The 16,866-nt window shown below is 42.7% G+C and overlaps 1 protein-coding gene across 2 annotated transcripts in view; it reads left to right on the top strand.

Moving 5' to 3' along the window:
• Window positions 1–8,146, top strand: part of LOC146634327 (protein NLRC3-like) — a 180,231-nt gene extending 172,085 nt beyond the window's left edge. For both annotated transcript variants that reach the window (XM_085376717.1, XM_085376708.1), the window contains exons 6-7: window positions 1,348–1,521; window positions 7,954–8,146. In XM_085376717.1, the coding sequence (XP_085232843.1) occupies window positions 1,348–1,521; window positions 7,954–8,146 (367 nt within the window). The remainder of the gene's footprint in view (window positions 1–1,347; window positions 1,522–7,953) is intronic.
• The last annotated feature ends 8,720 nt before the right edge of the window (window positions 8,147–16,866 follow it).

The following is a 16,866-nucleotide window of genomic DNA, read 5'->3' on the forward strand; positions in this document are numbered from 1 at the left end:
AACACAGAAGATAAAAACATTAAACAGCAAACACTGAACATCATACAGCCTAAAACTAGTTAAAGGCCACTCTGAATACTAGAGTCTGAATAAATGAGTTAGTGGGACCAGTAACAGCCTTTAACTGGAAGATCTCAGATGTGAGAAGAGCTGTAGGATTGTAGAAAGTCAGAAATATAGACTGGGACTAAAAGTAAGGACTAAAACTTTAAATAAAGCCTAAAATGAACTGGTTACCAGTGTGAAGAGATTAAACTGGAGTAATGTCCAGTCTGTTTCATGTGCTGGTTAAAGCCTCGCAGCATCATTCTGTACTGACTGAAGACGTTCAAAGACTGTGATGGACCCATAGGTGATCAACTCCCTCATTCCTCCTCTGGTCTTATTGCTCAGCTGAAGAGGAGTTCACTTCTATATGTTACAATCAGCATCACCAGTACAGCTCCAAGGATCTGCAGCTGCTGGCAGATTCAGTCATGCATGCTTGATTGTTTTTCAGTCTCTCAGGTCAGATGAAGTCATATTCTTTATGAATCAGCATAAGAAGTCAATAAAAATTCAAAGCAAATCAAGATGAGCGTTTATTCTTGTTTTAACAAATATATGAGCGAGAGGGACCTTTTTGGTCTAAAGTTATAATCATCTGCCACATTTCTAATCTCTTTACTACGTGGACTTTTAAAATATTTTCTGTTCCCCCAGACTGAGTCTCTGTAACTGGTCAGAGAGTTCATTTAACTTGTCATTTGATAACAGTTTGTTATCAAATTACAGTTTTTCAAATTGTGTTTTTATTTTGTTTTTTAGCCTGAGTGTCCCTGACCTCTCAGACAGAGGCTGTGAAGCTCTGTCCTCAGCTCTCAGCTCTCAGTCTTCTACACTGAGACAGCTGGCCCTAAGTAACAACAACCTGCAGGATCCAGCAGTGAAGTTTCTTTCTGCAGGACTGAGAAGTCCACACTGCAAACTGAATACTCTGAGGTGAGATCAAGTTATGTTGGGCTTTTCATCAATTGACAGAATTAACCAATAAGAATCCACTAAATGGGGAAAAAAGTCAGTTAAACTTCTGTAATAGTTTTATGATAATTTAATGAGCAGAGAGTTATTGATTAATATGTCAGCTACTTTGGTGCTAATGCACTGCCCGGCACATGGAGCCCAATTGGCATTTGCAATAGAATACCAGAATTGATTGACCATTGTCAGTTAACAAATGTCAGCGTCATCCATTTGTTGACTCTCAGTAAAAAAACCGGATTAATTGCTAAATCTAATAACTCTTTAGTGCACCCTCATTGCAACTTAACAACAGTGTTTGTTTAATGTTTATCTGTCATTTTTCAGACTGAGTCACTGTAAGCTCTCAGAGAGAGGCTATGAAGCTCTGTCCTCAGCTCTCAGCTCCCAGTCCTCTAGTCTGAGACAGCTGGACCTGAGTAACTCTGACCTGCAGGATTCAGGAGTGAAGCTTCTGTCTGCTGGAGTGAAGAGTCCACACTGTAAAATGGAAACTCTCAGGTCAGGATTTAAAATTTTCCAATGATGATCACGTTAAACCTGATTTCTATTACTGCATAAACAGGAAATTGATTTTTAAAAAAGTCTTAATGTAGAAATTAGTGTCTGGGGTTTTTAGTGATATTTGTTCACTTTCTGTCTTTCATTTGCAATGAAATGTCCCATCTGCTCCTGAGTCCAAAATCTTTATTTTAGCAGTGCTTCATCCACCAAACCTTCTAGTTCGATTCCTGTATGCTGAAGGTTTTTACAGAGCTGTTTGTTCAGATATCAGAATTTGATTTTCAGAAACATTTAGTAATAAAAATATGATCAATTGATTATTTCTGACTGAAAAGATGAAATATACAGGGAGTGCAGAATTATTAAGCAAATGAGTATTTTGTCCACATCATCCTCTTCATGCATGTTGTCTTACTCCAAGCTGTATATGCTCGAAAGCCTACTATCAATTAAGCATATTAGGTGATGTGAATCTCTGTAATGAGAAGGGGTGTGGTCTAATGACATCAACACCCTATATCAGGTGTGCATAATTATTAGGCAACGTCCTTTCCTTTGGCAAAATGGGTCAAAAGAAGGACTTGACAGGCTCAGAAAAGTCAAAAATAGTGAGATATCTTGCAGAGGGATGCAGCAGTCTCAAAATTGCAAAGCTTCTGAAGCGTGATCATCGAACAATCAAGCGTTTCATTCAAAATAGTCAACAGGGTCGCAAGAAGCGTGTGGAAAAACCAAGGCGCAAAATAACTGCCCATGAACTGAGAAAAGTTAAGCGTGCAGCTGCCAAGATGCCACTTGCCACCAGTTTGGCCATATTTCAGAGCTGCAACATCACTGGAGTGCCCAAAAGCACAAGGTGTGCAATACTCAGAGACATGGCCAAGGTAAGAAAGGCTGAAAGACGACCACCACTGAACAAGACACACAAGCTGAAACGTCAAGACTGGGCCAAGAAATATCTCAAGACTGGTTTTTCTAAGGTTTTATGGACTGATGAAATGAGAGTGAGTCTTGATGGGCCAGATGGATGGGCCCGTGGCTGGATTGGTAATGGGCAGAGAGCTCCAGTCCCACTCAGACGCCAGCAAGGTGGAGGTGGAGTACTGGTTTGGGCTGGTATCATCAAAGATGAGCTTGTGGGGCCTTTTCGGGTTGAGGATGGAGTCAAGCTCAACTCCCAGTCCTACTGCCAGTTTCTGGAAGACACCTTCTTCAAGCAGTGGTACAGGAAGAAGTCTGCATCCTTCAAGAAAAACATGATTTTCATGCAGGACAATGCTCCATCACACGCGTCCAAGTACTCCACAGCGTGGCTGGCAAGAAAGGGTATAAAAGAAGAAAAACTAATGACATGGCCTCCTTGTTCACCTGATCTGAACCCCGTTGAGAACCTGTGGTCCATCATCAAATGTGAGATTTACAAGGAGGGAAAACAGTACACCTCTCTGAACAGTGTCTGGGAGGCTGTGGTTGCTGCTGCACGCAATGTTGATGGTGAACAGATCAAAACACTGACAGAATCCATGGATGGCAGGCTTTTGAGTGTCCTTGCAAAGAAAGGTGGCTATATTGGTCGCTGATTTGTTTTGTTTTTGAATGTCAGAAATGTATATTTGTGAATGTGGAGATGTTATATTGGTGTCACTGGTAAAAATAAATCATTGAAATGGGTATATATTTGTTTTTTGTTAAGTTGCCTAATAATTATGCACAGTAATAGTCACCTGCACACACAGATATCCCCCTAAAATAGCTAAAACTAAAAACAAACTAAAAACTACTTCCAAAAACATTCAGCTTTGATATTAATGAGTTTTTTGGGTTCATTGAGAACATGGTTGTTGTTCAATAATAAAATTATTCCTCAGAAATACAACTTGCCTAATAATTCTGCACTCCCTGTGTATTTGGTCAGTGATATGACTCATTGCCTCACTTAAATATAAAATGTAAACAAAAATTCAAAACAATAGATTAATACAAAACAGAGTTTGACTGTCGAGCTTAAAGTGAGCTTGAATGTTATTCACTTCCTGTTTTATTTTGGTAGTTATCATCACCTGGTTTTTACTTTTAATTCCTCCCCCAACATTGTCTACATTAGTTTCAGCTGTAGAAGGTTTTATTGACTGTTTGATTTGTCACTTTATTTAACTATAATTGTTGACTTATAAACTATTGCTTAAAATGTATTTTCATTAAAATACCAAATAATTTATTACTTTATCATCTAATTAGATTATAATTCTGTAAATAAGAGTGATAGTGTGGCCTGTGTGGGTTGTCTTCAGGTTCTCTGCTTCCTCCCACAGTCCAAAAACATGCATGCTGGGTTAACTGGAGATGTGTGATTGTGAGCATAAATGTTTGTCTGTCTAGCTCTGTTTCTACCTGGCTACATCACCGTTACTGATGCTGAACCAATAACCTGGTCTGGATCAGGTTATGTTCAGAGTTTTTGTTTAAAATCAGCTGAAGTGCCTCATTTTCACTGATTCTTTCATTTACAGAAAGCTTTAAGTGAGATATAGATTCAGTCATATGTTACTAATATTACTTTTAACCTGAGTAGCGAAAGTCCGCGGTGATCTGAAAATGATGTGCCGGGAGTTGTGCCGTTCTCTGCGGCTTCAGTGACCCTCGAGCTCTCGACTAGCTGGGTAACAGACGTCGCCGAAAACGTCGAAGCACTTTTGCACTTTTGCACTTTTGCAAATATGCGATATCTTGATAAACCGAGCAGATATTTGAAGTTTACACACCCACATTCTCCCCTGAAAATATGTTAAAAGTTTATTTTGTGACCCAGGAAGATTAATAAGAGTAATTTTAAAACTTAGTAGCAGTCACCATTACCGGAAACTGGAGTTTGGCTGGGCCGCACAATGAATTCTGGGATATGGTGGGCCACGAAGGACACACCCGACCCATCCTTCAAATTCGGGGAAAAGGAGGACGCATTTGTCGGCTGCATTCGGAGGAATTTGGACAGCCTTCGGTGCGTCGCTGTGACGTAATCTGTCTACAAATGTGTCCTCAGGAGGACGCAGCCCATGAATTTGTACACACCGAGCCTGCGTGCTGGTAGCAACTTAGCCACAGCTCGGGTGTGGAGGAGAAGCTGAAAAAGAAGGTTTTCTAGTTTGTAAGGAGGAAAAAACTGAGAGGACTAAGTGAAAGAGAGGCTGGAGAGTAACACAGAGCAGCAATGAATGCTGCTCACACAGTTTAGACAGTTTAGCATCAAATGTTCGAGTGAGTTAGCTCCCAGCTAACTAGCAGAGCAGCAAACTAGCAGAGCAGCTAACTAGCAAACCAGCTAACTGCACCCACAAGCTGCGACTGCGTCTTTCTAACAAGAGCATCAGACACGCAGACTGGTTTTCTTTGTGGATGATGATGTATTCTCACACTGATCCTTCATGATGATGCTGCCATCCACCCACTGCTCCTGGTGTTGCCAATTCCTCAGTAAGGAAAATCGCTATTGGCTGTCCTAAAAGTCGCTGGAAGTCGCTAAATGATGTCATCGCCTAAGTTGGATAAATGGTCATGTAATTGTAATTGTAACGTACGTTGTAGGACAGAAAAATAACATTGTGGAAGAGACATAGCGTGAGTAAAAAAATGTCCTTGAATGCATTTAAATAAATAAATCATAGTTCTGTCTGTAACTATTACAACACTCTCACCACATTTGTTAACAATTCTCTCAACAAATGTGTTTCTCCTCGTTCTTTGTCATTCAGCTGCGACTTTAGGTATAAATGTGACATAAACAGGATAAAGCAGTGCAGGTTCAATGTAATCAAACCTCAGACTGAGTTCAAAATCATCACCTGTCCCTGATACCACGTCAGCACCAGAACCATGATGTGTTTACTCACATTTAAAAAGGTGGAGGGCAGTGTGAATGGACTGTTGTCATTGGTCTGAATGTGCTTCTATAAACATGTGCTCTTCATTATTGATGTTTTCCTAATGAACAGAAAATGAGACTTAACAAAATCCTTCTGACTGTTGTTGGAGCAGGTTGGGTCCTGGGTTTGAGTCCCCCACTGTACCACAGGGGCTTTTAGCTTTGTTTCACAGTGTATAGAACAACAAATAAAACCAAATCACAAAAAAACACATCAGACTTTGAGGGTTGAACCAAGGATGAGGAAGCAGACTCGGCCCCAAACATCTGGATATATGGATGGTTACCAGAGCAACCACAGCAGTGTGCTCTCAGTATATTTAGTTGTATAAAGGTGTTTGTGGTGTGTTGCAGCTGAAGCAGCCTCATGTATGTTGACACAGGGAGAAAATAGTGTGAGGACACTGTTCACAGCAGTCACTGCTCGCTGCCTTCAACGGTATCTTCCTTCCTTGTTTGGATGTCACTGATATCATCTTCTGCTCTCACACTGACCACCTGTTGAAGCTAACATGCTAACATGGAAGCAGCAGGTATGCCACCTGTGGCAGCTGAGGTCACGTGATCTGAGTGTTTGAACCACACGTTGGAGCAGCGTTTCCAAACATCTGCACTTCAGAAGCTCCAAAGTGTGGAAATGTCACTGTGGAGCGTCTCATCACTATCTAAGAGATTTTCTTGCCTCTGCAAAGCGAAGCTTGCAAACAGCACCATAGTTTGTCAATCCCAACCAATCAGAGCGCTCCTTATGTCACGTCACATGACTCGTGTGTTTTCCTCTTTGCTTAGCACCCAAAGAACTAAAGAAAGGCTAAAAGGACGTTCAGCCAATCAAATCCCTCCTAGCAACAGGAAGTCTAGAGAGGAAATGGAGCAGAGAAGGAGAATCACCAGTTTAAATGTCTGAGTTTTAAACTGGTGACCCTCTAAAGAGGCTTTTATTCACTCTTTCTGTTTTCTTTACAGCTTTTTCCACCATTTAAATTGTTTAATATCAGATTTAGAAATAACTTTTGGACAGTTTTTCTACATTTGCACTAAAATATGACATCAGTAATGACTTTCTGACTTTACGTTGGACTAATCTAACGACTCAGCCTGGCTATGTTGGACTGGGTGTGGCAGCAGCTCCCAGTTTGAGTTCAGGAGACAGACACTCTCTCTACTTTGAAGATCAGCTTCAAACTTTCCTTTTTGATAAAGCTTATAGTTCGAGCTGGATCAGGTGACCCTGAACCATCCCTTAGTTATGCTGCTATAGGCTCAGGCTGTTGGTGGACTTCCCATGATGCTCTGCTTTCTTCTCCCCTCTTTTCACTCCTGATGCTTTTATATGTCACTACTGCATGTCCTTAACTTTTGTCTCTCTGTTTTGTTCTTGTCTCTCTGAGCTCATCTCTTCTCTTTCCCCTCACCCTGCAACCAGTCATGGTAGATGCTCCTCCTGGAGCCTGTTTTCACTGGGAGGATCTTTGTGTCAAAGGGAGTTCTTCTTCCCACCATCACCAAGTGCTGCTCACAGTCGATTGTGTCGCGAAATCTATCAATGTAGAGCAGTGAGACAAACCACGGAGGCCCCAGAGAAGTGCAATCAAACGATGAGTTTATTAACACACAGGAGAAAACATCAGCCTATGTCTTCTGACAAAAATACATGTTGTGGACACTTACAAAGCAGTGGGGTATACGCCCCCCCATGGCGTCAATAAAAATAGTCAGATTAAAATAGGTTCCAGACATTAGTCACAGTTAATGGTACATCTTGTACATCTTTAATGGCTATAAACAGACACAGAACTTCTCTTTTCTGTAACACCTTCCATACAAGGTAATAAACTTCAAGCCCTCAGGGTCTCTGGGGCTAATTATTGACTCTGGTCATCTGTTGCCAAGTAGAGTAAAATATAGTGAGACACCAAATGAGTTAAGGCCTCAGGCCTGACACATTCCTAGATTATATGTGTTATATGTATTGTAAGCATCCATGCAATCATCCTGTTCTAGTTTCCCTCAGCATGGATCACCTGGACAGTCATGCCAGTGAAGCTTAAGACCCTTAATGAACCGAACATCAACTCGACATAAGCACAAATATGCAATGTGTATGAAATACTTCTGACCGTACTTGTAATAAAAGTTAACATAATTGAAGGATCCTCAAATGAACATGTTCAATAGACAACTTTAATGCAATATCAATACTGTGAGAAATATTATTAGATGGAATAATGCTGTAAAGAACATTATTAATGCAGTTATAATGATGCAGATTATATGGCAGCAATAAAAGAATTTCTGTATCTCCACAATTGTCTGATGTTTGGGACTTTCTCTCTAATATTGGAGGCTGTTACCTTACACTGTTAAACAGCTTCAGATGACTGTTGTTGTCCATTGGGAATTGTCACTTTTAAATAAAGTTACATTGAATGGATGTAAATGGATAGATGTTATTGTGACAAAGAGAAAACGATTGTTGACAGATAGATTGTTGTTTTGTGTGTCTGCAGTCTGTCAGGCTGTCTGATCACAGAGGAAGGCTGTACTTCTCTGGCCTCAGCTCTGCGCTCCAACCCCTCCCATCTGAGAGAGCTGGACCTGAGCTACAATCATCCAGGTGATTCAGGAATTAAGCTGCTGTCGGCTGGACTGAAGGATCCAGGCTGGAGACTGGACACTCTCAGGTATGGAGAGAATGTCTGATAGAGGAGGAAGAGCTGGAAACATTTCCTGTGTCCTTCACTCACTTCCTGTTTGTTTCCTGCAGATGAGACATGAACAATCACACATGCAGGAATATTTTCAGGGACAGACACACTAGTCTAGCTGGATAGTTCATGGATATTTATGTAGGGGTCTCCAAGGAGTTTGTTTGCAGGAACATTTAGGTCACAGGTGTACCTGATATAGATACCAGTGTACCTAATAAAGTGTCAGCTAACATTTGGAAATGGAAGCTTAAATAATGCCAAACTGTACATTCACAGCTGAATTCACAATAAATTTGTTCTCAAGTGCACATTTTTCTGTTATTGTTCTCAAACAACAGAATGAGAATGAAATATTGATTCTAACAGGGCCCATAAACTTTACTAACTAAACATTACTGTGAGCAGCTCCTCCATCACTTCAAAACTGTCATCAACACCACGGACATACATTGGGAGCTGGGCAGTGTCGGTGATGTCTGTGGTCTCATCAAGAGCGACTGAGTATACACTGAAACATTTGGCTTTCTCACACAGTTGGTCATAAATGTCACTTGACAGGTCAGAAATGCGATCTGCTGCGGTGTTGGCAGAAAGGCTGATGTTGCTAAACTGACCTTTCTTTCCCGGACAGACTATATTTGCAGCCTGCAATATGCACTTTTAGACAAATGCACCTTCTGTGAATGGCTTCCCTGCTTTAGCAATCATCTCACTAACCACGTGGCTCCGACTGCTGCATTATTCTCTTTGGTTGCTTTCTTGGAGAAATCTTGCTGCCTCAGTAGATCTGTTTTAAGACTGGCAACCCGGTTCGCTCTCTCGTCTCCCTGGTATTTTGCATCCAGCTCAGCATGTCTAGTTGTGTAATGACGTTTCAAATTGTATTCCTTGTGCAGCGCAACTTTCTCTGTGCAAATAAGACAGGTCGGGGTGCCCCTGTGCTCAACAAAGAAATATTGCATTTCCCACTTTTCCTGAAATTGTCGGTGCTCATCACCAACCTTTCTCTTCACCGCAGGCTTTGAAAAAGACATGTTTGGGGCTATGTGACATTTATAATTCTACTTGGTGTCACTGTCGCATTGAAGTTTCAATCAAGCGTTTAGCCGACGGACGGGGAACGTCTCAACGCGTAGAGAACGTCATTTCTGCTTCTTTTTCTTGCAACCGTAGCACGGCGATCGGCAGATAAAAAGCCGGTAGCAGTCTCCTTTGTTTTTACGCTCGATGTTCATGTCTTTCATGACGACACGAACACCGTGGCGTTTGCAGATGGTAGAAAGTGCAGGGATAGCGAGCGCAAAAAAGGCGACTGCTCACGGCGCCGGGCTGTTGTTACAGGAGAAAGAAGCGGAAATGACACCGTGACATATAACAAATAACATCAGCTGTTTCTGATGTTAGTTGTTTTGACTGCTTTTACATTATATTGAAATATATGTAATGTTCATGTTTGCTGCAATGCAAACGCAGTGATGCAAATAAAAACATCGAGCCACAAATTACGGTGCGACCCTATAATTAGTCCGGGTTACCGGGGACTGTTGTTGCCGATGAACAGGTGTCGCTATGTGACTGCAGACTAAATTGGGCTGCATTGAGTTCATGACTTTTCTTTTATCCCGCCGCCTACGCATCACTGTGAGAGTTAATATGAGATCTCTCTCTGTGGAAAAATAACTTTAAATCCCACTGACGTGTGTATAAATCTATATACGTATAATGTCCCGCTGGGCAGCAACTTAAAAAAACAACTTTTTTTGAAGTGTTGTGAACGCAGCGCGCTGGGGCGAATGTCGGCGTTTGCCCAATAGAAAGGAGGAAGCCAGCCAGGCACAGGAAAGAAAGAAACACTCCAGGGCAACGCTGCTGGAACTTTGACTCATTGAGAAATGTTTCCCTGCTTGCATCAAGCCCGGCTGGTGTCCCCTGAGATCCATATCCCACCCTGATTGGTGGGTTAATTCAGCTCCGCCCACAACACTGTAAAGTGTCATACATTATCAAACTAACATTACATTTTCATATTAAGGTGGGGCCAAAAACTATCGTCCTGCGGGCCGCAATTGGCCCGCGGGCCGCGAGTTTGAGACCCCTGGTGTAGGAGGACACCTACTCTGTGTCTGGTTAAGTATAAGAGCCCTTTGTTAGGGGGACCGCTGGACTCTTAGCACCAGCTTTGGGGTCACAGGGTCACATCTGGAACACACACACACACACACACACAGACACACACACACACACACAGACACACACACAGACACACACACACACACACACACTCACGTGCACACACACTCACGTGCACACACACACACACACAGACACACACACAGACACACACACACACACACACTCACGTGCACACACACTCACGTGCACACACACTCACGTACACACACACACACACACACACACACACACACACACACTCACGTGCACACACACTCACGTGCACACACACGTACACACTCACGTACACACTCACGTACACACACACACACACACAGACACACACACACACACACACACACACACACTATGCACAGACTGGTACTCTTTGTTCATACCTGTGTAAGACGTCATAATGAACTTGTGCATATTCATGTAAGCTCAATAAAGAGCAGTGTTACGAGGGAGCAGACGAGAGCGACTGAGGTCAAGTGAAGGAACGGCGCTGTCACAGTTCTCTCCCTCATCAATTGTCTGGTTCCAGCGGTGGGTCTGTGCTAGACGACCCATCACCAGCTTTTTCCACTGGTTACCAGTACGTGGTAGAATCCACTTCCAGATCTGGTTGTCTTTAAATCTGTGAATGGATTGGCTCCATCTTATCTCTCTTTAACAAAAGAATCCAAGTGGAGCCCTCAGGTCTGCAGATAAGCAGCTTCTGACCAGAACTAGACGTAAAAACAGAGGTGAGCTTTATCGATGGCTGCAGCCAAACTCTGGAACAGTCGCCCTTCACATCAGGTCGTCACCAACACTGGACATTTTTAAAAGCCGGTTGGAAACACATTTGTACTCTGTAGCTTTCAATCCTGACCAGTCTTTATAGTCATTACTGTGTATGTTTCCTATTTTCTCTCTACTCTGTGCAGCACTTTGGCTCAAGCTGTTTTTAAATGTGCTGATAAATAAATGTAGATTTCTTTGAATAAAACAGTGGAGCCGAGCTTTGAGCTCAGTGTGTAACAGTGTGTGTGTGAGAGCCATGTAATGTCCATGTGTGCATGCTGACTGTGCTGCTCTGACCCCCCTCCTCCTTTCAGGGTGGAGCCTGCTGGAGTCCGATGGTTGAGACCAGGTCTGAGGAAGTGTAAGTGTGTTTTTAATGGGATTCATGAAAACAAAGCAGCACACATTCAACCATCTTCATCATGTCAGGAGTCATCATCAAAGTGTCAATCAATGAACAGATGATGGATCAATAACTGCAGCTGGATTGTGTTTGTTCTCTCCATCAGATTCCTGTCAACTCACAATCGACACAAACACAGTGAACACAAAGCTCCAACTGTCTGACAACAACAGGAAGGTGACACATGTGTGGGAGGTTCAGTCATATCCTGATCATCCAGACAGATTTGATGGTTTATATCCTCAGCTGCTGTGTAGAAATGGTCTGACTGGTCGCTGTTACTGGGAGGTCGAGTGGAGAGGAGCCGTTTGTATATCAGTGAGTTACAGAAGCATCAGAAGGAAAGGAGGCAGTGATGACTGTTGGTTTGGATTCAATGATCAGTCCTGGAGTCTGATCTGCTCTGATGATGGTCCTTATGATCGTGGTCCTCAGTCTGTCTGGCACAATAAGATACAAACATCCATCTCCTCCTCCTCCTCCTCCTCCTCCTCCTCCTCCTCCTCCTCTGTCTCTAACAGAGCAGCAGTGTATGTGGACTGTCCTGCTGGCACTCTGTCCTTCTACAGAGTCTCCTCTGACACTCTGATCCACCTCCACACCTTCAACACCACATTCACTCAAACTCTTTATCCTGGGTTTTGGTTTGGTTTTGGTTCCTCAGTGTCCCTGTGCTGAGTGGAGTGTAAAGAGTGTCTCCTGTTACAGAAACACTCTGACTGTTGAACAGATAGTTCAGTCTGTACATGTCTGTCTCTTTCACTCACAAACACGTTTTCAGATTCATGGATTCAATCAGTTGATGTTTGAAACTCTTCTAAATGATTCCTTGTAAACTTCTTCCTCTTCAGTCACAAACAAACAGGAAGTGATGTCACATGTGTTCCTGTCCACACAGCAGAATGAGTCTATTGCTGACAGTGATGTACAAACAGAGTGAGCATTTCTGAGGCCCAAAATAAACTGAGTAGTTCACTGAATGAACAATGGACTGTGAGCTCAGTTCCTTCATCATTAGTATGGATTATATATGTATATGTATTATATTAGTATCATATATATCAGGTGCTGCTGCTTTCAGTCATTGTGCAAATGTGCTGTTTGTAAGCTTGTAAAGCTGCAGTCAGCTGAGACTGAAGAAGTCACCTGATCAGTGAGCAAACGTTTCTGAAAACGTCCAGATGAACAGAATCAACCTTTTGGGATCAGCCAGCAATGCAGCATCATTGTTGTTCAGCTTCAGAGGTTTGCAGGAATGAACTGATGACCAGAAACAGCTGCAAAGTCCAAGAAAATACCAGCTGGAGTTCAGCTGCATTTGAAGAAGTCAAAGAAAAGTAAGGATGGCAAAGGGCGACGTTTTCTTCCAAAGAGCTGCAAACATGGTCGACGCCTCATTAGAAGAATCATCTGGACATTTGTGAGGAACTCTAACCAAGAAAGCAACGTCACACAGATCCAACAGACAGTTTCCATGACTGCAAGTGTTGAGTGGAAAAATGCTACATTGCATTATTGCATCCTCTCACCACAGGAGGCGCTGTTGGCACCACTGATTGCTGATCAGCTGTTCTCTGATGATCTGATTGATACTGTGAATAACGGGACTCACTGAACTCTGTGACACAGTGAAGATTACAGAGTTTAACTTCACCCTTTAAGACTGACCACAGAACCAAGTCCGCCAGAGCTTTTGTTATATTTTTACATGCTGTGGAGCCATTTGTGGGAGCATTTCAAGTTGCTATACATCAATACAACTGTTATAGCCCTAATTTTAATAATATGTATGCATTAAGTCCATAGTAACTACATAAACTGCAAAAACAACCTCTGCTCATCCATCTCTGTGTGTATCAGGATACATTTGGTTCATAATACACAGAAAAATCAGAGTTATTACCTGTAATAAATGTGAAAGATTCCTGCAGTGATAACCAGGCAGGACTGAAACACATCCAAGCTGTCACCACGGTAACAGCACCGCCCATCCACAGGTGAGGGGAGGAGCAAAAAGAGGGACTTTGACCATTTTATACTAAAAACACTCAACTAATGTTTCTAATATGAAACAAATAAGCCCACATTAATGTGAGCGTTTATTAAATAATAATAATGATGATTTCCTCCTGATCTCATTTCCACAGCAGAGAAAACTGTGGTGTATATTGAGGTGGAGGGTGTGGTCTGTGGCTCAGGTGTAGAGTGAGGGTGGGGTGCACCACAGCAGCATGCTGGGACTGCTGAGGGTGGAGGAGGGAGTGATGATGACATCAGAGCTGCAGCACAGAGACCAGTGAACACACAGTCTGTTCATCTTTGCATAGATACAATATACAGCACAATATTGAATGACAGACACGCTGTGGGAGCTTCCACAGATACACTGACGTCAGCATCCAGAGTCCTCCTGCTGCTCCCCCCTCAGAGCCCCGTGATCAGCACCAACACATTCAGTTAGATGACAGAGTCCAGCTGCAGCTAGAATCAGCTCCCCTCTGTGAACAACAGCACAGCGTCAGTGTTTCACACTCAGTGAAAGGAGGAAACAGCAGAAGAACACCATGTGTGCTACGTTTCCCAGGACACACTACAAACTGCACAAATACAGAGCAGCACGTGGAAGGACCTGGAGCTGCATTTACAGAGCTGCAGACAGCGTGATGTCCTGTATGGACAGGTGGAAGGAACCAAGTCCTCAGCTGGAACACTCGTGTTTGTCCACAGACAGGAAACACAGCAGGAAACTTCCTCACAGAAGTGCAGCTCATGGATAACACACTTCCTGTCAGTCAGAATGAGGCTGCAGCCAAACACAGAAAGGTGTTTTTGTCCAGATGAGCCCAGAGAAGAAACACGAGTGTTCACAGACATCAGAAGCTCAGAGAGGTGAAACATGAGGTTGGAGTCCTCGTCAGCATCCAGAAGAGCTGCTGTGAAACCCTGAGTACTCATGACAGACTCTGATGGCACAAACACATCATGATTCAAACAGAAAGACAAACATGGAGCTCCTGATCCTCCTGCATGAGAACAAGCTGACATGAGCGCTGTGTCTGAGAGTGTCTCCCTGTCACAGTGACAATAACACAGCTGCTGCTCACAGTCATTAAACTGACCTGAGGTCAGCTGTGCTCCTTACATATGAACCATGTGACCTCACATCAGTGCTGTGGATGACTGTAGTCATAGAAGAGTAGAGCTGTAGCAGGTGGTGTGAGGAGGAGGTGGTGTATTCTAGTTAAGGCAGTACTGAAACACTCCAGCAGAGGGCGCTGTTAAGTCCTTATTGTAACACAGTTACTGTGTGCAGTTAGACTTCATACATAATCTGCACTTATTTCCATCAGACATGCTGTCAGTAAATGATTGGTTTCTATTGATTCTACTTCCTGTTGACTCGTTTGATGACAGTGAAACAATCACAGCTGATTGTGTGATGATGTAAACTGTCACTGTTACATTCAGTGTGTGTGACATAATGTTAGTGCAGGCTGATAACAGCCTGGTTCTGTTAGAAACACATGAACGTGTCCATAGATCAGTGTGTGTTTAACATGAGAGCTTCAGCCCTGCTGATGTGTTAAATAAAGACATGCAGGAAAACTGATGAGACTCTGAAATAACTCTTTATATTTATAATGTAACTCTGCATCAAAAGAACAACAAAGGATCCCAGACAGGTTTCTGTGAACAAAGACCATTCTGATGTTTCTGTGTTTCTAACACTTTGACATTATTAGTAAACAGACTGCAGTGAGCAGCATTTATAAAGAGCTTCTATATAAAGATATGACAGCTGTTTGACAAGTTTATCACTCTGTGTTTGGACCTGATCAGTCCAGCTGTTTACTTGAAACATGTTCATTTACCTGTTCTGTTATATTCATGTTCTTGTCTCTGTTGAAAACACATTTTAATGTCCCTCAGATTTTTCTCCCAGATGAATAAATATAAAAATGACACAAACTGACTGCAGCTACTTTTTGTCCTTTCTGTCAAAAACCTTCATGTGACTCATGAGAGACACGTTTCAGCTGTTTGTGACAGATCAGAGGCCAACAAGTCATTTATAACACTTTCCATCATTGTTTAAAGTTCTCAGTGTTTCTGTGTTGCTGCGTATAGGATCTCCCAGCATCATCACTGTGCTGTCCAATCATTGTGTGCGAGGTTACCCTTATAGTGCGATGTGTGTTTGCACAAAGAGAAGCATGTGTGTCAAATATAAATAAGCACAGAACAGAAACAGCTGCTCGTTTCTTCTGTTTAGAGTCAAGTTAGTGTTTTGTGTCTTTGTTTGAGGCCTGATGTCGAGCAGAGGTGTGTGTAACTGCACTGCTCTGTTATATGTGTGAAGTGTGTGCTTCTCTTCAGCATCATCTTTGTCACTGCTGATTCCTTTGTGTCATCATGTGTTGAGAAGAGAGAACAGTTATAACGGAGGAGCAAAAGGAAGCCCTGAAATCTGCATCAACAAGGAAGTGTTGGCTCACCAGTGATCCCAGCAGAGCCACTGGTTTGGCTCCAGTTGTTACAGATTCAATGATGTTGTTGCTACAGATACATGTCAGCATCTTTATTGAATTTTATATGAAGCAGAAATGGTGTCATTAGGAGAAGAAGAGGAGAACAAGTCCGGCGAGGAGGCAGCAGCTCTTAAAGATGAAACAGCAGCTCAGCCCTGAGCTCAGAGAGCTGCACATGAAAAAGCTCCTCAAGCAGATCCTGTCAGAGGTTTGTCATCAACAGGAGGAACTGTTCACATCATAGGATGAAGATGCTGTCAGCTGGATGAAGAAGGTTATTTAATGCAAACGTTCACACTGAAGTCAAATTGTTGTCGTGTTGAACAGATTCATGTACTGATCGTCTCCAGAATGTTAGAAGAGCTTCAATGAATCATTAGAAACAACTTACAGCTGCACAGCTGTGTCAAACACATCTGTGTGTCATTGTGGGATTGTTGTGTTTCTACATGTGACACACGTCTAAAACATGCACACAATCTGAACACAAACAGGGACTCATGTGTTCCCACAGCCAGATGCTGAGAGCCATTTCCTTGTAGTCCTGTGTCTACATACATGAACCATTAGATGTTATTGGAATGATTGTCAGCTCTGATAGTTTCATGTGTGTTTAGCTGGACGCTGTTTGATCCTCGACATGTTTAAAGGTGTCCAGTCCTGAGACACTGGGGCTGGAAACAGCTGTGATGTCATTGGACTGTCACACAGACAGAAGTGCATGAAGTGAGCAGCCGAGGAGCCGCTGATGTTTTGGATTCAACAGCATTTGAAAGGTCGACACAGACACATTTGCACACAGAAAGCTGAATCTGTCATATG

The sequence above is a fragment of the Diplotaxodon limnothrissa genome, linkage group LG3, assembly GCF_057381915.1.
Source record: "Diplotaxodon limnothrissa isolate DT_005_m linkage group LG3, D_limnothrissa_male_GT1.1, whole genome shotgun sequence".
NCBI lineage: Eukaryota > Metazoa > Chordata > Actinopteri > Cichliformes > Cichlidae > Diplotaxodon > Diplotaxodon limnothrissa.